The sequence below is a fragment of the Postia placenta genome, assembly GCF_002117355.1.
Source record: "Postia placenta MAD-698-R-SB12 unplaced genomic scaffold POSPLAscaffold_15, whole genome shotgun sequence".
Taxonomy (NCBI): domain Eukaryota; kingdom Fungi; phylum Basidiomycota; class Agaricomycetes; order Polyporales; family Adustoporiaceae; genus Rhodonia; species Rhodonia placenta.
This window is the reverse complement of record NW_020169846.1, coordinates 343,312-365,537: the sequence shown is the minus strand read 5'-3', so window position 1 is coordinate 365,537 and position 22,226 is coordinate 343,312. Positions and strand designations below refer to the sequence as shown.

At 58.0% G+C, this 22,226-nt stretch overlaps 5 protein-coding genes across 5 annotated transcripts; 2 read left to right on the top strand and 3 right to left on the bottom strand.

The window, feature by feature from the left end:
* Nucleotides 1-146: 146 nt before the first annotated feature.
* Nucleotides 147-2,095, top strand: POSPLADRAFT_1078117 (hypothetical protein; the record flags this gene model as incomplete). Its single annotated transcript, XM_024482961.1, has 4 exons — nucleotides 147-335; nucleotides 1,119-1,432; nucleotides 1,482-1,686; nucleotides 1,754-2,095. Coding segments are annotated over 4 exons (1,050 nt in total), but the record flags the coding sequence as incomplete, so codon positions are not given.
* Nucleotides 2,096-2,429: 334 nt separating this feature from the next.
* POSPLADRAFT_1154133 (hypothetical protein) lies at nucleotides 2,430-3,837 on the bottom strand (the record flags this gene model as incomplete). The annotated part of the gene is made up of 4 exons (XM_024486813.1): nucleotides 2,430-2,885; nucleotides 2,959-2,986; nucleotides 3,059-3,405; nucleotides 3,469-3,837. 4 exons carry the CDS (start codon nucleotides 3,835-3,837, stop codon nucleotides 2,430-2,432), a joined length of 1,200 nt encoding a protein of 399 aa, XP_024334983.1.
* A 2,336-nt stretch (nucleotides 3,838-6,173) lies between these two features.
* On the bottom strand, nucleotides 6,174-7,570 carry POSPLADRAFT_1036307 (hypothetical protein; the record flags this gene model as incomplete). The annotated part of the gene is made up of 4 exons (XM_024477144.1): nucleotides 6,174-6,751; nucleotides 6,977-7,063; nucleotides 7,092-7,198; nucleotides 7,302-7,570. The coding sequence occupies 4 exons, from the start codon at nucleotides 7,568-7,570 to the stop codon at nucleotides 6,174-6,176; spliced, it is 1,041 nt and encodes a 346-aa protein (XP_024334982.1).
* A 7,296-nt stretch (nucleotides 7,571-14,866) lies between these two features.
* POSPLADRAFT_1154718 (hypothetical protein) lies at nucleotides 14,867-17,956 on the top strand (the record flags this gene model as incomplete). Its single annotated transcript, XM_024486877.1, has 12 exons — nucleotides 14,867-15,179; nucleotides 15,232-15,290; nucleotides 15,347-15,483; nucleotides 15,599-15,766; nucleotides 15,816-15,851; nucleotides 15,904-15,998; nucleotides 16,056-16,148; nucleotides 16,210-16,872; nucleotides 16,908-16,997; nucleotides 17,423-17,617; nucleotides 17,664-17,731; nucleotides 17,792-17,956. 12 exons carry the CDS (start codon nucleotides 14,867-14,869, stop codon nucleotides 17,954-17,956), a joined length of 2,082 nt encoding a protein of 693 aa, XP_024334981.1.
* Nucleotides 17,957-20,298: 2,342 nt separating this feature from the next.
* Nucleotides 20,299-21,133, bottom strand: POSPLADRAFT_1153926 (hypothetical protein; the record flags this gene model as incomplete). Its single annotated transcript, XM_024486789.1, has 5 exons — nucleotides 20,299-20,435; nucleotides 20,543-20,678; nucleotides 20,761-20,808; nucleotides 20,909-20,968; nucleotides 20,990-21,133. Coding segments are annotated over 5 exons (525 nt in total), but the record flags the coding sequence as incomplete, so codon positions are not given.
* Between the last annotated feature and the right edge of the window lie 1,093 nt (nucleotides 21,134-22,226).

Sequence of the window (22,226 nt, the reverse complement as noted above, 5' to 3'; positions counted from 1 at the left end):
GCGCAGAGTCGTCGCATCGTCACGTGCACTGACGCAGCCGCCTCCCCGTCCTCGGCAGCGATGGCCTCGCACTGCTCACCATGTTTTCGCATCGCACTGCTGCACGCGTCCTCTGCTCTCGCCTGCGCCGCCGCGCCATATCCCCGCGCACATATGCTACCGCGTCCGACCCCAACTATGTCAACATCGTCGAGGTCGGCCCGCGAGACGGGCTCCAGAATGAAACGGCCGTCATACCGCCCGCACTCAAGGCCGAGCTCATCACGCGCCTCGGCAGAGCAGGCATGAACACCATCGAGGCAGGAAGCTTCGTCAGTCCAAAGTGGGTCCCACAGGTGAGCGGCGAGTGTCGCTTCGACTGGCCAGTTATCATGAGTCGCGGCGTGCCCAAAACCCGAGGCTAGTTCTGCGCAAAATGTTAGATTTCGCGACTGTGTCATTTGCGACAGTGGGCGATACCCATTGTCGCCAACCTCGTGCATATGGCAGGCAATTAGCTCCAGGCCCTTGTCATTCATCCAGCGACGAGACTCGGCGATACTCTCGATTGCAGACATTCTAATAGCCTCGCTGCGCGCGCGGCGGTCATCGAAAACCGGGTGCGTCTGGTGATGCCGAGTGTGAAATGACACCTGGACGTGTTCCGCCCGGGGGTCGCAACTCGGCGTCGCGCAGCGTCGGTGACCGCTGGGGTGCGCATCCCCAAAGCAGCCATGTTCTGCTTGCTGTCATCCTTAGGACATATCCCGATGCTCGCAGCCAATACAAACGTGAGGCAGACCTATCCATACCTGCTCAGCCCACATATTCCATGCCTTACGCACGTCAGGACACGAGACTAGGTTACGCTCCGGACAAAGGGTCCTACCCATGTTTGCCTCAGTTTGTCCAAATGTAGTTGCAGCAATGCTAGGCCCTGTCAGGCCGGGACCGTCATCCCCATCCTTGATCTGCGTCAGGTTTGACTGCACATGAGGATTCTCGGAAGGCTCTCCAGTAGACCTGTTATGCACGCATGATGGGGTGGTCTCCGGTACTCCATAGACTCGGGTAGTATGCCCGTGTCGTGCTCCACCTCCGACCCGGCAGGAAACTCCTACTCACTCGGGGGCCCACAGATGGAAGGCACCGACGAGGTCCTCCGGCAGATGGAGCACCTCCAAGGCGTGCACTACCCCGTCCTCGTGCCGAACATGAAGGGCCTCGACGCGCTGCTCGCGCTGCTCAGCACCGAGAACCCGCCAGTCAGCAGACCGCAGCACGCCGCGCCCCCGCTGCCGCCCGCGCAGCCGCTGACGGACGAGATCGCGCTCTTCACGGCCGCGACGGACGCGTTCTGCCAGGCGAACACAAACTGCACCGTCGCCGAGTCGCTCGCGCGGCTCGCGCCCGTCGCAGCACGCGCGCGCGCGTCGGGCCTGCGCGTGCGAGGGTACGTTCGCCGTCCGCACGCGCTGCAGGCTCGCTGATCCCGCGCGCAGGTACGTGAGCGTGGTCGTTGTGTGCCCGTACACGGGCCGCGTGCGCGCCGAGGAGGTGCGGGACGTCGCGCGCGCGCTGCTCGACATGGGCTGCTACGAGGTCAGCCTGGGCGACACGGTCGGCGCGGGGACGCCCGCGGACATCCGCGCGCTGCTCGAGACGGTGATGGGCGGCGCGCAGGGCGTGGGGCCGGCCCAGCTCGCGGTGCGCATGCTCGTTGGTTCCGTCCCGCTGACGCGCTCACGGGGGCATTTTCATTTCGCGTGCGCAGGGCCACTTCCACGACACGTACGGCGCGGGGGTGGCGAACATGTTTGCGGCGCTGGAGCTGGGGCTGCGCACGTTCGACGCGAGCGTCGGCGGGCTGGGCGGGTGCCCGTACTCGCCGGGCGCGACGGGGAACGTCGCGACGGAGGACGTGCTGTACGCGCTGCGCGGGCACGGCGGGGGCGCCGGCGGCGGGCGGCGGTACAGCGCGGCGGGCGACCTGGACGCGCTTGCGGAGATCGGGGCGTGGATCTCGGGGCGGCTGGGGCGGCGGAACGAGAGCCGCGCGGGGAAGGCGATCATGGCGCGGAAGGAGAGGGAGCGATTGGAGAAGGAGCGGGAGCGGGACGGCGGTGCGGTGGAGACGATTGCGGCGCGATTGTAGGCGCGTCGAGGGGGGTTATGTACGATTATGAAACTGGTAAGTTGGTTTTGAGCCCGTGCCCCGCACGAGTGTAGCTGATGCTCGTGTTGCAGCCTGTATTACATATTTTGGATCGAGCACACTGATGTACACATTTGAGCGGCAGTAGACAAACAGAACCCAGCCGGATATAAATTCGGTCCGTTCCTGATCCCGTCGACGAGCATTCGCAGAATTGCAAGACCCCCCACAATAGTGGAATGAAGAAGATGTGATCATCTATATAGATAGAACAAATGTTCTGCGACCATAACAGTCACGCCTTTACAGAAAGTGCCATCAAGGACAGGAACCGCGCCGCGCCAGTCGTGATAGTAGGGACAAGCATCGTCACCAGCGAGAAAGGCATCCGACTCGTATCAATCACCCCCGCACGCATCAACCAGTTGAGGTACCATGGCACCGACATGTTCAGCCACACGAAAACCCACACATATCCAAGCGCGTGCACTAGGCCATCCGGGCACTGCGCCTGCAGACCGGTCCGCTTCGCCAAGCCAACGACCGCGTCCTCGAGCGAGATCGCCGCTGCCTGGGCGATGAAGAACGGAAACGATGCGCCGAACAGCTTCGGGCTGACCATGAAGTCGCCGCCGCAATGCATCAGGCCCGACACCGCAAAGCCGACATACAGCTGCGTGTACGACGACGCCCAGGAGCCCTGGCGCAGTCCCAGCAGGCGGCAGCACGCCTTGCCCATTGACGCAGTGTACTGTGCGCATCACATCATACGGCCATGGCTATCAGCGGATCGAAGAAGGCGAGCGTGCGAACAGCGTACGTACACGGCGTAGCAACTGATGGTAGGTGCGCCTGCGCAAAGACGTGTGTATGAGCGTCTGTAGCGTCCCGAACGCCCTAGGCCAGTGGTGACTGAGAACTCACCCCCAGAACCGCCGCAGCGTGTATGCGTCGGCCCACTCTCCGTACATGGTGGGCCAGTCCCTGGGAAATGACCAAGCCATGGCGACGGACAGCGCGGAGAGCAGACAATAGGGCATGGCGATCATCCCATACGCTGGGGCGAACCGCGCGACGATGTTGATACATCGCTGGATGTAACCTTGGGCGCTCAAGGAGAACAGGTTGGCATCATGATGGGAGAACGATGGGTTGGAGCGCTGGTAGGTCTGTGCGAGGTCGACGAGCAGGTACCATCTGAATGCGCACAGCGACTGGTGGCGCACAAACGTCCAGCGTGGCTCGCTTGGACGGGGAGGTATGTTTGCGACCTGGAGCGGAGCGAATTGGGTGGCGCGTGAGCGCTGGAGGGGTCAGAACAACGAGGTGCACACCTGATAATTCCATCCTACTCCGCGTGGGCCAGTGATGACGCATGATGCCCAATACATTCTGCGCAGGAACGGTAGTGCTGGAGGCGCAGTGTGGTCGCGCTCGTGGCGCAGGTCGTTCAAGGGATCCGCGAGCCACAGGAGATGAAATGCGGTGAAGAACTGCGATGCGAAGGAGCAGCCAAGAGAATAATTCTGCTGAAGATCCCCGGTGGTACTGGTGAGCACCAGTCCGAGACTGTAGGTGTATATTGCGAATGCCGCTAGCTTGATAGGCGCTTTCGGGCGGATGGCAATGAGTGCTGACAGGAATGCATTTTGCAGCAGGAGCACTGGGAGTACTGGCAGTCTGGGGCGATTGTCAACGCTCATGAGGGCGCTGTCAAGGACTCGAGGATGATACAGACTCTAGCAAGGCAGGCTATTGCACGGGTTGATTCGCCTGCAGGACGGAGCCAGGGCATTATATTTGTGCCCCCACACATGCGTAGACCCATTCCAGGTCCTCGTATCTCGTGAGAAGGCAACCGAGGTAGTCCGCGAGACGGAACAGGTTGAACTACACCGTGAAGTTTCCCGCCAGAGTCAGTCAAGACAAACCGATTACAGATGTCGATACACTTAGGGCAATTGAACTGACAATTGATCGCGAATGCATGTTATTGCATGTGCGCGTAATGAGCTTAGATTGAGATGTGTCACATAGCCGCTCGGAGGGAATATGGCTGGACGATGTCAAGCGGCTCGATACCGCAAGGTAATAGATTAGGATGCCGAGGCGACAGGGGTAACTAGTAACAATCAACGCGTTGTGCGAGCGCAACGCTCACATAGGAACTCGTGGTTGGGAATCATTTGGCCGTCTTCCGATGTGTAGTCGATGCTGGGAATCTGCCTCGAACGTCAGAGGATCCAACTCTGAGGCGTTCGGATCGGACAGCATGTAACTGGCGATTTGGAGGCTGGATGTGAGGTTAGATTGCCAGGTCAAGTAGACTTAGCCAGTCATGGGAACTATTAGGCCTATACATCATAGCAGCGGCTCCATAGTATGTTAAGATAAAGTTGGCGATCCTTGTACTGGAGTTCTGCTTCCGAGTCAGCGGCAAGCTTATAGCGCATTATGATAGGCCGCCGCCAGTTACCATCTTCCCGCACCGCGCGTCCCACAATTAGCCGCAATAGGGAAAGCCGGAGTTGACTGTCGCCACATGGACCCGGACCAACATGGACCCATGCATGATGATGTGCCGAATTACTCCTCTCTGGAAGATCTAGTCTTTCATTTAGAGGCGAGGAAATCTGAGTCATTGGTTCATGCTTATCGCGAGAGAACGTGGGATACCCGTGTCGCGTAAAATATAGGAGCTGCCACATGGCAAATAAGGTAATCGTGCCCTTTGATCATACGAGTATCTCGCTTCACACCATCCGAACCGCCTTGTTGCCGGGTAAGAGCACAAAACTACTTGGCGGGGCCTAGTGTACTGCTAATCGACAGGGTCAATGGAGAACTCTTTTGTACATGTGGTTGAATAGGTCAACGTATTTCTCTGTATGCCAGTGACAGATGTGTGGATTCAAGGGATATCTTGTCAGGAAGACAGGTTGGCTGCGCTTTGCAGCTTCGATGCTGGTTGCTCGCAACTGCTCGATGGCAGCGCATGAGACATCTTCATCATATTCCTGTCGTGCTGGACACCATTGAAGTGACAGGCAATCGCCGCGGACACGTATTGCGTTGAGATACCGCAGGTTAGCAATGCAATTCACGCTATGTCACGCTACCAGTCGACATTGCAGGGGCATAGCGGCACTGAATGACCATCATTCCGCGCTGAACGCAGACAATGCTTGCGCATACTGTTCCCTTTGTCACTCTGTGCTTGACGATGGGCTGTGGGGGAGATGCTCCCATCAACCTCGGTGCATACATGACGAAACTTGAAGCAGCTGCCGGCCAAGATGATGCGAATTAGTTTGGGTTTGCGGAGGCACCGGGCGCAGGACACCTCTGTTGCAGGGGACGTTCTTGCTCAAGAACACACGAGGGGCGCAAACGATGCAGCTCGGTACGTGCCCGTGCTATCAACGCCTCGTGAAGTATAACAGCCCTGCCTACACAGAGACAATAGAGTAATCCTAATCAATGGGTTATGCGTCGCCATGATCCTTGACCACTATCTGCCATGTTCTCGAAGGCGCAAGACCAGTTGGGACTACAGCCAAGTGCAACATCTTGAATTCATTGCGAAGGCCATCATCGCGTCCCTTTCCAGAACAATGCGGGCAGCGGTCCAGGTCTCGCGAACCAAGAAACCTCACTCAGGCACGGAGTCGGGACCACCTGCTTCAGAATTCTCTAATGCAGTCAGTCGGTCAAAAATGAAGCTAGATGACAGCGCGTCACGAATGAGACGTCGCATCCACGAGCAGATATCTTGTGGTCTGGCCTGATCTTACGGCCCTGATGCAGCTTAGTTCCAAGACAACAAAGGAATATTAGCATGTTGGCGAGTGAGACGTGGGAGAAGCTCACAGGATGCCCACAGCACGTCCGGGAGACAATGACATCAGGTATGTTCTGGTAAGCTTCGATAACGCCTACGCGTGGAGGGTACGCAGCTAGCTTTCTCGTGGCATATTGGGACTTGACGAGTTTCCTATCTGGTGCACGAGAGGACGTGCTGTGTGTGTTTATGCTACGGTTACGAAATAGCCATGCTCTGCATTGGAGGGATCACGCAGGTTGCTGCCGTCTGAATCGTGTCTGAATTGCTTTGAACATGACGCAAGATATACGGCCCACAACACGACATGCCCGACAAACTAGTCGCATATGATTGGCCAGGGCAGCGCATGTCCTCATCCAAGGCTTCCCACAGGCGGTACGTGTGCGTGGTATCCTTCGCAGCACTATTAGGATCCCTCGCTCCCCGCAACGTGCGCCGCCGCCGATCAGCTCCCACGGCTAGATCCGGGCGTGCTTCGACACGATGGGACGAACGCGAACGCAGGAGTGGGGCACACGCCTCGACGCCGGCGTGTGCCAGCGAGCCATTTCCGCTGTGGAGCCCGTGGGAAGCGTGGCTGCATCTCGCGAGTTCGTGGCTGCGTTTCGCGCGTTCCAGGAGCACGGAGCACGCGAGCTTCGAGGGGCCCTCGGACCAAGTGGGGTACGATGATCGCACGGACGTCCTGCGCTCCTCCCACTGTGCTCCGCGGGAACGACCGTCGCGAAGGCCCGCGGGGCGCACGCCCCCACAGCTGACCACCGTCTGTGCATCTCGAACACATTCGAAGGAGCCCGACGGCAGGACTCGACAGCGGCCAGGCCCGTCTCGTCGACCGACCCCGGTCACAACACCCCGAAGAGCGGTCTATAGCAGGTTCTCTCCATTCTGCGACTGCGCTCGGATCTTGTCCGTGGCGTTAGGAAGGGAACGACGCAGCGCATTGGGGGCAGAAGGTCGTATACGTATAGATGTTGTGTGTTTCGCGTGGTGCGTACCCTGGATAGCAGCAGGGATGCCTACGCATATACGCGAGACGCGCCATTCGCACTGCCGGGGTCTCTCGCCCGCGCGCCCCGGTGCAGCTGAGACACACCGATCCGGAGCGCGCACCGTCCCTGGCACGACTTGCACCTGGAAAGCCAATGCCCCGGACTCTGACGGTCTTCCTTATGTGACCATGTGATTTCATGCGCACACGAGCACGGTTGCGCGCTGTCCTGCGTCAGAGCTGGTATCGAGCCGGATCTCGGGCGCGCGAATAGACTCTCAGGTGGACACGGCCGAGCCCACCTAAGTGGTTGCAAACTATTTTGAACACACGACCATTTGTTGCACTGGCGCTGGGGGATGGGGGCGGACACCGCGATGGTGTCGGCAGGCGCATACCGTGCACCTTTGTTCCTAGTTGCCGTCGCGCTTTCGTCGTAATGGCCATCATCTAGGCAATGGCACCAAGGGGCGCTGCAATCTTTGCTCCCGCTATGCTGCGCATGAAAATTTACTGTGGAGAATGAAAAATAGAAATCTTCGGGTGGGCTCTGCGCAGTGGGCGCAGCATCATTCCACCGTCGCGCAATGGTGCCGTACATGATGCTCGAGGCTGAGAACGGTGAGAACGGAGTGATGACATGTCTAGACTGTGCTTCGATATGTTCGGCCTTCCCTGACGGACACGATGACTGCTCAGCATGTTGTGAAATTTAATGGACAGAATCAAGTGATCCAGTAACGCTGACTCACCGCCCTTTGACCGCAGTAAACCTGCATTCTTAAAGGGAACATAAGCGCGCGGGGCGAATGATCGGTGCCCAATAGACGAATCCTACTGTGGCATACTGGGTAGCCGGCAGACCTCTCAAGTCGGCAGGCGTGACCTACCGTCAATCAGAGAGCAGGATTCCCTGGAATCTCTCGGGATGTTCACAATCCGATGAACCATTTTGGCTCCTGGGCCAATCAAGCAAGAGTGCCAGCTTGGGGGGGAGGGGGGTCTGCCGACCACCCAGTATGCTGTGGTCGGCATTTGTGAGAAGGCAATTGGGCCAGATGCAGCTACTCAATGACTGGATACCTTTCTGCGCCTGATCTGACCGCTATTTTCCGGGTGGCATTGACATTGTACGCTTGACGAACCGTTACTGAAGGTTCAGACACTTCATCCCGCAAGGAAGATTTGTGATAGAGCTGTCCACACATACACGTCAAGGGACCTTCATAAACTCCGAAGAACGCCGAAGAACTGACCGAGCTCAACGCTGACGCCAGGGGTAAAAAACAAAGTTCGCCCAGACGGGGTCGGCCAGCCGATGAAGTCGCGTATGATCCAACTGGCATTACGGCCTCTAGGCCGTCTCATTTTCAGCAGCCCCGGTACATCTCAGTGTCTGCAGTGGCCGGTACCGGGACGTCTCGGGAGACATGGCATCCATGTACCGCCGTCCTTGTGGCGCTGGCGGAAGGACGAGTCTGACAAACGCGTCCCGGTGCGTGCGTCTCCGCGACATTGCGCTCCTCCGTCGGACGCGTCGCTTGGGCCTGTGCGCTTCTGGCGGTTGAAACGCAAGGCCATCGCCCAGGAACGCCACCGCCCTTCCCGAGGCCCTGCAGGCTGCGCCGGACGGCAAACCAGACTCTGGCGTACGCCTGCCCCGCGCGACTAAAAGCCCCGCGCGTCTCCCCTGTGCGTCCACACCACTAGCCGCAGACCAGAGTGCACCCTGCAGAGCGAGGCCCGCGGTGCCGAGTGCGCACTAGAACGGGCACAGCCGAGATCGTACGCGCGGGCACGATCTGGTGGGTGCGCCTGCAGGCGAATTTGAAACGGGGCGGGAGAGCGTTCTGCAGCCGATCGCACTGGGGTGTGGTGCGCCACGCGGTGGCGTGGATCGTTGTCCGAGGGAGACGGCCTGAAACGGCTATGTACGATCATGCGTGCACTGGGCAGGGCCGTCGTATCCTCGGGCTTGCCATCAGGCGTTACGGTTATGTCACTCGCACTGCGAGTGCTCAGGAGGCGTTAACGGCACGGCTGGTAGGAGGAGTACCTCAAGTGATGCATATTAGTTTATTTTACGACAGGTGCTGCTCTTCTCCGCCGCAGGGGACTAACTAGTATTATGGCTCATAAATCATCTGTCACGCACATTTGAACAGCTGGCTTACGACCACGCGTCAGCTTGTCGACAGCGGGGCTAACGGCGCTGAATGGAAGCGGTCTTGAGACATTCGTCAAGTTTGCGGCACCGAGTGTGGAGCGCAAAATTGTCCGAAGCACGTCTGCGTAGCGCCGGGAGCCGCAAACCCCCCAAGAATACTGGAACCTGTGCCGCACGTCGAGAAACTTCAGGACAAGGATGAGGAGTGCTAGCAAACAACAAGCCCTTGCCTGATCGTGGCGATCCCGAGGCACAGAAGTTCAATGAATCAGATAAAACACTAGCCTCTCTCGGTGGCAGTAGTCGGAAATGCCATGCCCATCATGGTGCTGTCGATTGCCGCGGCGCGCCCTCGCCGCTACCGCGACTCCAAGCGTCCGTATGTAACGGTCACAGTACGACGCTTTGGTGTTGCCAAATATGGTACTCACGGATGGACCGACACTGCATTCACGGATTGACTTTCTTGTCCAAAAGATCAAATGAAGGCAAACTCTAAGTGAAAAGCATCTATTTTATCTTATCATTGTAAGAACTGAACGAAGAATGAAACCTGAAGAAAGATTGAAAGACAAAATGAGCAGATTGATTAATCAACTTGAACCCGATCTTTGTGCAATTTTTCTTCCTTGCAATACTCAGTCTGTGTACTCGCTGTTTTATTTCAATTTCTATTCAATTCAATGCATCATGGGACTGATCACTGCATGCTATGTTTCCGAGTGAGCTGCAAATCTCAAGTACGACTTGCGATGCGGTACCGCAATCAACAGTGTACCGTGACCGTTACATGTGGCGCTTGTCGGGCAACAACCACACCACTTTCCGTGGTGGCGAAGTGTGGATACGGCGGGTACAAGACCAGCTCGCGTCCTGCGTGCCAGTGCCTCGTTAACGTGTAGCGGTGGGCATACAAACTATGCTCAAGACTGTGCTCCTCTGAAATGCGGTATTTGCGAGGGCACTGGCCCGGGGGGCTGGGTGAGCCTGTCAAGTGGTTTGCATCCGCTGCCAGCGGCTGCTAGTGGGTGTATAGTAGTACAGCCAGGGCAGGCGATCGAGATAGCGTCCCACGACGATCGACGGGCGCAACGAACGTCACACGGCCCTAGCGCCAAGCTCCTCGCCCTGCAGAAAACATGTCTAGGCACGCGTTCAAGAAATCCGTTGCGAGATTCGCCATCACACTGAAGTGCCGAGATGCTTGATGCTGCGCACCCGCTCCAGTACCTGGTGACGAAGAGGGAACAGGGAAGATGGACACCGGATACAGGCCAAATGGGGATACGGCCAATCAAGGCAACCAGGTTCTGCTGCTGACTGTAAGGCGTGTCTTTCGCGAGCGGGCATGCTGATTGGCCGACCGGGACGGGAGCAGGGATTCCCGGCGGTGGTGAGTGCCGTAAACGGGTGGGGCGGGCCGTCGGCCGAACCCCCCTCGCGCGATCAGATCGTGCTTCGGATTGATTGGGTTTCTAGCGCGGCACCGAGAATTCCATGGGCCGTTCTGTTTTCTGTTGCGCCGTGCGTGTCGCCCACCGTCTGCCTGCATCAGCCTGTGACGGTGACGGTGGACGTTCCGATGGACACCGTCCGCACGCCAGAAGGCCTGTGTTACGGCACCGTCCCAGTGTCGTGTGCGCGCATTCGCGGTCGCCAAGCGGCAGGCGAGAGGTGCAGGTGGTTGCGGCTTGGACGCGACGCGGCGATCTAGCCGCGCGCGGGACTGGCTCGGATGGGGAGGATGCGTGCCACGGCGAGGGGGCCCGGCCAGTACTGTGCTGATCAGCCTGGATTGCAGAGAGTGCGAGGCTCGCATCGTGCCATCGATAGCGCGCTAGCGGCGTTGCAAATGCAGGAGGACGGCGTAGCGTAGCGGTGTGGGCGTGTCTACCATCATCTGGGCGTGCGCTGCGCGCTGGCGACCGCCCTGAACGCGGACGTTGCGGGGGTCAGCTGCGCACGGGGTGCGCTGGCTAGTACTATTACTGGGATCTGCCCGCCCCCTCCTGTGGGCGCAGGCCGCCGGCGCTTGAGGGCCGCGGGGTGCGAAAGGAAGGGGGGCGGCGAGATCTAAATCTGAGGGAGAGCGGGGCACGCGGGAGCCCGGCCGAGCGGTCGGCTGGGGCCGGGGGGAGCGTCGGGGCGGGCCGTCGGTTGCTGGGAGCGGTCCCGTGAAACCCCGAAGGGTGTGTGTGTGGAAGTCAGATCGGAAGCCGGTGGGGCGGCTAGCCGTGTATGGGAGGGGGCCGGGGAGTGGGAGTCTGCGCGCGGGAACGAGTGGGAGGTGATGGGATGAGATGGATGTGCGGGCGCGGGCAGCAGCTACAGGCAGGGGAGGAAGGGAAGGCGAAGAGGAGGCTGTGGGAGGTGCGGAGAGAGGGCCACGTGAGTTCGGCAGAAGCGGCGGAAGATCAGAGGTTCTGCGGGGTGTGGGCACGCTGACAAAAGTGGGAGAGGCGCGGGCTGGCGGTGGGTGAGGGGAGGATCTTCACTGCTCTGTATTGCCACGACGCATCCCGCCTCGACTAGCGACGAACGCGCGCGCGCATAGCTGGACCGACGACAGACGCGAGGGCGACTGGGACAGAGAGCGCCGGCGCGATCGGGGATCTTGATCTGAGTGAGACGTCGGGGAGGATCAGCGGACGTCGGGTTGTGCGGACCTGGTTGGGGCAGGAGCCGCAGGCAGCCACCGCAGCCACCGCCAGCAGCCACAGCCGAGCAGCAGCAGCAGGTGCGCGCACGCAGAGAGACGACGGCCCCAGACAACGTGCTGTTTGCGTGTCGCCGCCATTCGCCGGCTGTCCCCCGGTCTCCGCAAACAATTTTTCTGCACCTCCGTCATTCCGCCTGGTCGGTCCTCTTCTTGCCAGTCCAAGCCAAACACTGACCGCCTAATCTCTTTAAACCCACCGCCCTCCCCGCCCTCCCTCCTTGCACAAATGACCTACTCCTCCCACTCCTCCGCCTCCTTCCCCCCCGCCTACACCCCTCGCTATTCATTCAATGACCAGTATTCCAAACACTCCTACCCCGCGCCCGCCGCGCATCACCAGCAGCACCACCCACACCACCACCACCACATCCCCGTCAAGCTCGAGGAGTCCCCCGATCTCCCCCCCGCCCCGTCCGCCGCCCACCATCACCAGCACCAGCACTCGAACCACCCCCACCACGAGCACCGGCACCACAAGTCCCAGGACGCCCCCCTCTTCCGCTTCGGCTCCGACTTTGGCTCCTCCGCGTCCCCCACGTCCCCCGCGGCGCCCTTCACCTTCATGTCGCAGCAGTGGCCCGGGCCCGCCGCGGCCCCCTCTGCGTCCTCCGCATCAGGCTACGCTGCGCACGCGCACGCGCATACACAGTATGCCGTCGACCGCGCGCACTACGCCCTCCCCTCGTCCCTAAATGGCCACCACGCCGCAATGGAGCTCAACGACGACTACGACGACCCCGATGGCGACGAGCTCGCCGACCTCCCTTCCGCAACCCTCGGCGGCCTCTCTCTCCCTGCCTACGGCAGTCAGGCCGGCACAAGCCTTCACGGCGATGGTGCCGGCACCAAGGGCGAGAAGCAGATCCGCCGCCGGAGCAGCAAGGCGTGCGACCAGTGCCGCAAGAGCAAATGCAAGTGCGAGCGCGGGAGCCCGCAGGACCCCTGCCGCAACTGTGTCATGCTCGGAACGCGTGAGTCCCCACTTGGCTCGGTGCTCGACGCCGCGCGGCGTCTCCCGCCTGCTGTCGGCATGCCTGCCTTATATAGATGCGCCGTGATATTGACGATTCGTAATAGCGTGCACATTTCTGGGCCCGTCGCGCAAGCGTGGCCCGCCAAAGGGCTACATCGACGCGATCGAGGCACGGCTCCATCAAACGGAGGCGCTCATCGGTATCCTGCTCGGGAGCAAGGACAGTCGTGCACGCAGCGTGCTCGAAGACATCAGCGAGGTGAGTGTCGTCCCATCTCCCGCCCGGGCCGGTAGGGGGCGCGTGGGCGCGTGTGTGACGAGGGACGCGCCCACTGGGCGCGTCCATCGATGCGCAGCATGCGGTTGTGACGCGTGCCGTAAGGCGATCGGCTTCTGGTGCTCCGCCCGTGTCGGTGCGTTAGGTAAGACGTGTCTTCCAGGGCCCCGCGTCCGCGAGGATCGCGGGAGCGCGATGTGCTTGTTTGGCGTGCGCGTAACGCGCGCATATAGTCACCCACTTGCGCATTTACGTGTCAGAGGCGGCGAAGGCGAGCCCTGCATGTGTGCACCGTGCCTTCGGTGCATTCCTTGTGTGTCCGATCATTATTGGAGCGGGCGACTAATGTTTGCGGCTGCATAGGACCCCCTGGCGAAGGAAATCATCAACCGAGTCGATAACTCTCCGTATGGACACAAGGGCCGCGCGCGGGGTGGCGAGGCCGCGCCCACGGGGCGGTCACGACCATCCGCAGAGGCGCGCGACGAGTCAGGCTTGCATTCCACACAGTACGTCGCATTGCATATCCCGCTACCCGGACCGCATTCCTGACGCTCCATGCTTCTCGCTCCCTCCGAAACGCTGCCTGTGCTCCGCACCTGAAGCCCGTCAAACGAGTGGCAAGACGCCGTGATCGCGCACCTGAACGCCGCGGCGGCGAGCCGCAACATGCTCCTCGCGACGGAGGTCGCAGCCAATTTTGGTGAGGATGCGGCACGGCCAGCGTCTGCAGACGCGAGTGGCGGTTTGCGCTACCCCGTCTCACCCGCAGGCGATGTCACACGCCCTGTGCTAAACCTTGTGCAGCCGCCGAGCGCGGGCTCAGCCCAGCTGAGCGCGACGCCAGGCTCCGCGGGAGAGGCGTCGTTCCGCCGGCAGAGGCGCCGGCTGGACACAGACATGGGTGAGGACAGCCAAGCGCGCTCGCCGAGCTCGACGTCCGTGTCTGGGCGGTCGCGCTCGCCTGGGCGGCCGCCACTGTCCGCGAGCGTGAGCGCGTCGTTCCTCGCACACCGCGGGAGCGTGACGTCGATCATGAGCGCGAACGCGATGCGCCGCACGCCGGAGATGCAGGACGAGGACGGCGAGGGCGCCGACTTGGCGATGCAGGGCGAAGAGGGCGAGGGCGAGGATGAGCTCGCGATCGAGGTAGGGCAGCTGAGCCTGAACGAGGACGAACAGGTGCGCTTCCACGGAAAGATGAGTGGGCTGCACTTGCTCGGGGTGAAGGACCGCGAGGACGGGCGGCATGAAGGCGGAATCTGGTGGGTGATTTTTCGGGTACGTCGACGCTGCGGGGCTGATTGACTGGGTGTGTAGGAAATTCCCCAAGGCGCGGGTGTGGCCACCGCTGCCGCCCACGGGCCTCACGCATGCAAAAGGCCTGGAGAACTTCACGCCGACTTTGCCTGATCAGGCGACACAAGAGCTGCTTCTCGAGCTGTACTGGACCTACGTCCACCCTTCGCTACCGGTCGTGAATAAGCGAACGTTCATGGAAGATTTCCGTAACGGGTATGTCTCATACTAGCTTGTTTGTTTATGCTGCGTTACTCACTACTATACGGACGTGTTAGCGGCGTCCTGTCTGCCGATTCACCGTACTCCGAAGTCTCCGACGGCGCGTCACCCGCGTCGAACTCGTCGCCTGCTAACAGGCGGGGCCGTGTACCGACCGTGCTGCTGCTGGCCATGTTCTCCATCGCCGCGCGCTACTCGTCAAGAACCTCGAGCGACGTGCCGCCTCCGCAGCCCGGCTCAATGTGGGCAGCGGGCGACCGGTACCTCGAAGACGCGAAGGTCATTCTAGACAGCACGTATGCCGCCTCGAGACCGAGCACGTGCCAGGCGCTGCTCCTCATGGGCTATCGCGAGGTTGGTATCGGCGCGATGGCGCAGGCGTGGCTCTACGTCGGCATGGCTGTGCGCATGGCGCAGGATCTGGGTTTGCACAAAACTGCTGACCAATGGAGCTGCGTCGGCCGCGTGCTGTTCACACCGGGCGAACTGCAGGAGCGGCGGCGGGTCTGGTACGGCTGTGTCGTCATGGACAAGTACATGTCCGCATACATCGGTGCGTGTGCCGTGACTCGTCGGCGGCTGCATGGGAGCTGACGTCCGACCAGGGCGCCCCGTGGCTATTTTTGAGCGCGACTTCGACACGGAGCTGCCAAGCACGGAAGAGGTGCGTGCCGGATCACGGTGCGGGGTGGTGGATGCTGACGTCTGTGCCGTAAATAGCCCGATGAACTGGAGACATGGCGCCCTCATCCGTCCGCCCCAGTGGTGGACGACAGCGAAGAGCCCAGTTTCCCCGAGATGACGCCCATGCCCGGCCGGATCCTCTCCTGCTTCAGCGAGTCTGCGAAACTCTGTGGGTAGCTTCTTTCCCCGGATGTGGACGCTGCTGACAAGCAGCGTGGGTTCCGTTACAGCGATCATCCTGAGCATGATAATGCAGTGTCTGTATGCGATTAAAGCACCTGTTTACAGGCAGTCGGAGTTTTCTCGGTTTGAGAAGTTGCTGTCGAAGTGGTACCTTGACCTGCCCGACTACCTCCGCCATGACCCTGCTGCGTCCAAGAATGCAGCGCCCCTGCCCCACATCCTGACACTGCATATGCAATATTGGTGCACTGTGCTCCTGTTGCACAGGCCATTGTGAGTTCCTGCACGAGTCGCTTTTGTTCGGATTTGACGTTGTCTGCAGCATTCGCCACATTTCCACGGATGGCTCCAACCGGCCGTGAGTGCCTGCTTACCATGGTTGCAGCGCTGGCTGACAATCATGCACATAGAACCTCGTCTTCTTCGAAGGACTCCGAAGCCCGCGCGAGCTCCAGGAAAAATTACGACATCTGCGTTCAGGCTGCTAATCAGATTACTTCTATCGGTATGCATTCATAGCCAGATTCGTCCGACGCCGTGATGCTGAGGTCGTATCTGACAGTTTCCCTGTACGCGGAGACTCACTCGCTGAGGCGCGCACCGGTATATCTGTGCTACTACGTGTTCACGGCTGCTATCATGCATGTCGCCACTCGTGCGTGGTCTCGATGTCTCCATTCTTCTGTCGTTCTCACGATGTGTTCTGAGGCAATCAGTCATGATATATCCTGATGACACGACCGCGAGGGTCGGCCTCAACAAGACGATGGACGTGCTGAAGCGCATGTCCGTCGTATGGGGCAGTGCGTGGCGTGCGCTGGAGCTGCTCCAGGGCTCGAAGGTAAACTTGCACAACGCCCCGGACCCGGAAATATTGCGTGCGCGCGTCCCTGACAGGCCGAAGCGGTCTGCGGAACAGCCTCTTGATCAAGAAGAAGACGATAGCACGCGTCTGATGACTAGCGAACAGATGTATCGACAGCAGCAGGCGTTCGCCGGTGTCGGCACTCCAAGCCCTGTTCATCCTAACTTCAGCATCAGCAGCCTCCAAATTCCCCCGGCGGAGTCATCAACATACCATTCGTACGACAGATGGTCATCTGACAACACGTTGCCGACGTACGCTGGCAGCTTGTCGACGTCTGTGTTGCCGCAACAATACAGTACGGGCCTTGTAGACGAGCGGATATCCTCGGGGATGACACGTCACCCTGAGAGACAAGGTCAACGGTACGCGCAATATTGGAATGATTATTCGGCACTGGGGCAAATGGACGCGCCCTATGGCGTGCCTGTGATCAGTGACATGGTGGCACAACACGCCGGAAACTCACAAAGTGACCAGTCGGCCATGTATGTGCAGGACTACACCATGTTTGGTGAGTATACATTGGCTGCCTCCGCAGAGACACAGGGCTAAACATTCCTCCGCAGGCAATTTGCCTCCGTCTAGCCACCAATGATGACGGCTTGAGGACCTGGCGTATGTATGTATGGCGCTCTCGTTCCACATTTCTAAGTCCCACGAACTTTTTGTATTTCCTCAGGTGTATGTAGTCGCACACCCCACACTAATTCCTGCTATCGCTGTGTCGCAAGGTTTCTCCGTCGCTGTTGTATCACATAGTAGCCTCGACGTGTGTCGAGGCGTAGTTTCCTGATTACAGTCTTGGGTCTCGCATGCGTAGACTGTCGACTGAAGTAGTGCACTTTGTATAAGTTAATACAAATTACATTTCTAACTCCTCCGAGCTTGCGGGATACGGTGGAAATTTGCTGCTACTTTCGGCAACGCGACTGATCATCCTCCCTCAAAGAGAAACGAGCCAGAGAAAGTGGCTGGCGCCAACATAGTCTCCACGTTTCGTTTGTGGGTTCAGGCGAACGGCGAGGATCTAGAATAAACATATCACGATGAGCGACATTAAGTGAGTCCTAATCTCGATTTCCCCGCATTCGACTGTATGTCTGATTCTATTTTATCCGGGCTATGGCGATACCTTGCCGGGTCCATGGTCACGACCGTTGATCCCGATTTCTTCACCGACCCGGGTTGTGCACAAATATTCTCTGGTTTGCCTAACAATATAGAATCGGCTGAAATGTTCGGAAAAGTTACCAGTGGTGAGCACACTAGACCCGGGAGCTATTAACATGCGCCTTCCCTGAGTGGGGAACGGGGCTCTGCGCAACAAATCGCGTTTCAGCATCATTTCGAAATTAGCATTTAGCAATTCAGTAAGTGGCAACTTGCAACGCACGGTGTGACCTGTTTGGCTCGCCTGCCTATCCTGGTAGGTACTCGGGCTGGTTGCAGCAGCTGGATACTTCGGGCCGCACTCCTTCGGTAATGTCGCCTCTGAACGACTCGTGCCACACCTACACATCTTGGATTGGAGTACGAAGACACATTGGAAGGCTTTTATTGAAACTTCAACGCTTATGCGGAGCTATAACGGTTGACAGGTAACGTCTGAGAGCCTACACGCAATACAATCCGACGACAGGTCCCAAGACTACTCCGCCGCTATCATCCCACTTGTCCACATTCGCAAGTTGAACACGCCCATCAATATGATTAGCTGCCAGCAGAACCACGATGTTGTGTGTACTCAAACACGTTCACTAACTGATGTTGCCCGATAAATCAGGCTTTCCACGCTTCTCGGATCATCTTATAGTGTCTTGATGCACATGGAAAATGCACGGCCGCTCGTGTACTTCCTCCTAACGTTTCAAAAAGAACAATAAACTTGCCTTGTCAAGGTAAGCACAAAGTGTCCTGATTCAGCCCGTTTTTCACTTCCGAAGAATATGGTTGGTTGTGGACCGTTAATATGTTGAGGCAGCAACGATCAAGCCAGATCGTCTCGGAAGAACCAGGTTTTTGAGTCCCTTTTGACAAATCAGTCACATGTACGTTTCACGCCACAAGGGCGTCTTCATCCTTCACTATCTGGCCGCACACACTGCGGTCCACTTGTGAACACCAATACTATATGCGGCATCTATGGAATACCTCGCCGGCAGATTAACCCAAGTTTTCGATTGTGTCCTCGTGGTACGCCCTATTGCCATCTCGTGGATGATGATCAAAGAGCTCTCATACTTTCGCCTGCGTCTGACAGACCAATCGACTACCCATTGCCAGCCTTAGGGAGATGAACATCAACGTCCAGCTTACTGGCACGTAGTCATTCATGACCCGTATACCCCTGGCCAACGCAAACCATGGACAGCCTCTGGACGGTATGAGATCGGTCACGGATCAACGTGCTGTCTACATGAAACAGGTCAGAACGCTCCATTGATTCTTGTATTATGTACAATTCCTTATGTAATGTCATGAGTCAACTGCATCCACGCAGCGGGCAGAATCCCACCGATGGACGCACCGTGCCACTCGATGAGACTCACCGCGAGCCGCATGCCATCGCTCAGTCTGTTCCTCTGCCGAGCCATAGCATTCCATCTATACGAATTCCCTGGGCGCACAGATGGAGTTGGCGTGCGTACCTCAGGATCGTGTCCCCCTGCAATAGCCCCAACGAACTAAACAATACTTACTCAAATCCGTGAGCAAACACCAGAGGGTCGCGTCAATTAGGGTGGACTGCAATGCGAGCCGGTTAGAAGATAATTGCGACGGCACGGGCCTCAACGATTGGGAGCATGCCCTGCAAGATTGTTACGTTCCACACGGCACACAGAACGCAATGTGTAGGAAAGCGCTCAATAAGACTTGGAACATCACCACCCGTGTAATATCCAATGATCAGAGTGTATATAATCGCAGCTAATCAGAGTGACGTACTAGACCAATACAACGCCTACGAAGTCATCGAACGGTTCAGTGCCCACCTCTGCTCGGGAGATTGCTGGCGCCGAACTGTCGGTAACTGCCGTCACCTTGACGTTCACGAACCACGGTGATGCTGTCGCTCATATCGTGGAACTAACGTCATATAGAATGTGGTAAGTCATCCCTAGCGATTGTGTATCTTGGCACATGACCGGATGCTCGCCATGATACGCTTGCATTCTTCAAGCATCCGCGGCACTAACGAGAGCGAGACGGACGGTCGTCGGTACAGTGGCGATCCTGAGCGTTAGTCAACGCTGTAGGTGTTCATCCTCTCCGTCGATGATGGGTACTGCTTGTCTAATTTCACGAATGGCGTCGAGAGATGCCTGGATACAGTACATACTAAGATGTCGCCGCAATGGGCAGCCTTCATTCGCAGCCGAATGCACTAAAGCATAAATGGTGGATGATAAGCTAGACAAAGCTGCGTCGTGCTTAGTCTCTCCTCTCCAAAATTCTGCCATATAGATGCACATCTAGCAAGTACAACGTAATCAGGCACCGATGGCTGTAAACAATGCCAACGAGTCTGAACAGACTGTAAATGAGGTGGGTTAGTAGGGTTTAGAACCCTGATTATGCCTTTTTAAGATGTATAGCGCCCGACCGAGGGTTATACTAGATATGGATCGACTGTCATCCATGTCCGTATATGGTTGGCAGCGCAGACTCACCGAGGGTGTGCACTCTGATCAATGCCGGTGGCGACTAGAGGTGACTCATACTATAATACAGACAAATTCTTGGTTAATTGCAGGAGCATATCATGTCAAAATATACAACTGTTCTCACCTTCTTATAAGTCATATACTTCAAGTCTAGGATCAGACCGCTCTGAAATCACTTTGGAGGTATCTGAGCTATCAGGGGCCACCCCATTCCTTTCATTTTGTAAGTCATGCATTCATGAAATCCATCAAAGGTTTGCTTAAGTCAAAAATCACAAACATAGTCCATTTTGCATGGATGAATGACAGTCATCATGGCAAGATGCATGCACAATGTCACGAGTTGACACAACATCTAGCCGTTTTTTGATTTTTTCCTTTTTGCGGGCTCGAACCCGCGACCTCTGTACTACATGCCCAATATGGACGCGTCGTTATCTACTGTATGATTAGATTAGATAGGACGGCAGTGCACGGCACAGCTCGGGCTCCACTGACACAGCCGCTCTGACTCACCGGCCCCCGGGGCCGCATCGGCATGCTGTGCACAGACCAGCTGCGCACGGACCAGCGCGCACAGCCTGCCCTTATCTCCCCATGTATATAAGCCTGCCTCTGCTGCCCTAGGGACCTCAGTTTCGACCTCTTGTCCCTAGGTCAGTAAGCCCCTGTACTTACTTACCTTTCAAATACTAACTTACTTGTCCCTAGCCTTAGGTTTGAGCCTTGCTCACCATCGCTTCGGTAAGATCCAGTCGAACACCCCCAGCACCCTTCAAAGTCTGTGTTTCCCCTGTCGCTCGACCCTAAGTCGCGACAGCCGCTGCGGCACAGGTAGAGCTCACCAAGCTCTGTGCTGACAAAACCGTGCGAGAAAAGCACACCGCTGCAGAATTCTCTGCGCTGTTCAAGGGTCCGGCGGACCATTCCGGGTATGGGGACCTGGAACTACGCGACAAGTACCTGAGCAACATCCCTTCCCGCGTCTATTGAAAGATTGAGCTCGAGACCTTTGCCACGTGGCAAGCCGCTGACAAGCGCGCCACCGAGGTTGAGCAAATCCTCGATGTCAGCTGGGCCCGACGGCCCGAGCTGAACAGCTTCTTCTCAGCTCGAGGCCGAGGACATGGAGGGGCACGTGGTGGTGCACCCCAATCCCACGCAGCTTCGGCCAGCATCAATGCGGCTGTCGGAAAAGGCAACTTCCCCGGCACATGCTTCGGCTGTGGGAAGCAAGGGTACCGACGTTTCGAGTGCCCCAATTGTAAGGACAAGCCTTACACAAAACGCGCCGACGCGCGGGCTATGGTTGCCTCGGGTTCCACCCAGGCTGCGACAAGCGCCCCCGTCGCTTCATCCTCGGCGAGTACAAGTGCTCCTTCAGCGAAATTGGAAAGTTCCGAGCTGGTGGACTTGATAGCACAGATGAAGTCGATGCGCGAGGAGCTTGAACACTATTGGGCGATGAAGGAGGAGGGTTTTTGATCCGGTCCGCGCTTCGTGCCGCACGCATCGGACCTCGTAATAACAATTTATACAATGTATTGGCGACCGCGAATGTTTACGAGTTGGACCACGGGTCCCAGCACTTCCACATCCCGGTGTGCCTCAAAGGAGAAAGACGGCACAAAGATATAGTTGCAATGGTGGACAGCGGAGCCACCACGAAGTTTATCAACAAGCGATTCGTTACAGAAAATAAGGTGCAAACACAGAAATTGAAGGAGCCAATTCCGCTGTACAATATCGACGGCACCCTCAATAAAGATGGAAGCATCTCGGAGGTAGCTGTCGCGACTTGAGGTCGAGCGACTGGAGAAAACCTTGAAGGGCTGGGGGCGTCCGACTAGTTCTTACCGAAGCGATGGTGAGCGAGGCTCAAACCTAAGGCTAGGGACAAGAAAGTATATTAGTTAGCAAAGGTAAGTAAGGGATACAAGTGGGAGCTTACTGACCTAGGGACAAGAGGTCGAAACTGAGGTCCCTAGGGCAGCAGAGGCCGGTTTATATACAGGGGATGTTTAGGGCAGGCTGTGCGCGCTGGTCCGTGCGCAGCTGGTCTGTGCGCAGCATGCCGACGCGGCCCCGGGGGCCGGTGAGTCAGAGCGGCTGTGTCAGCGGAGCCCGAGCTGTGCCGTGCGCTGCCGCCCATCTAATCTAATCGTACAGTAGATAGCGATGCGTCCATATCGGGCATGTA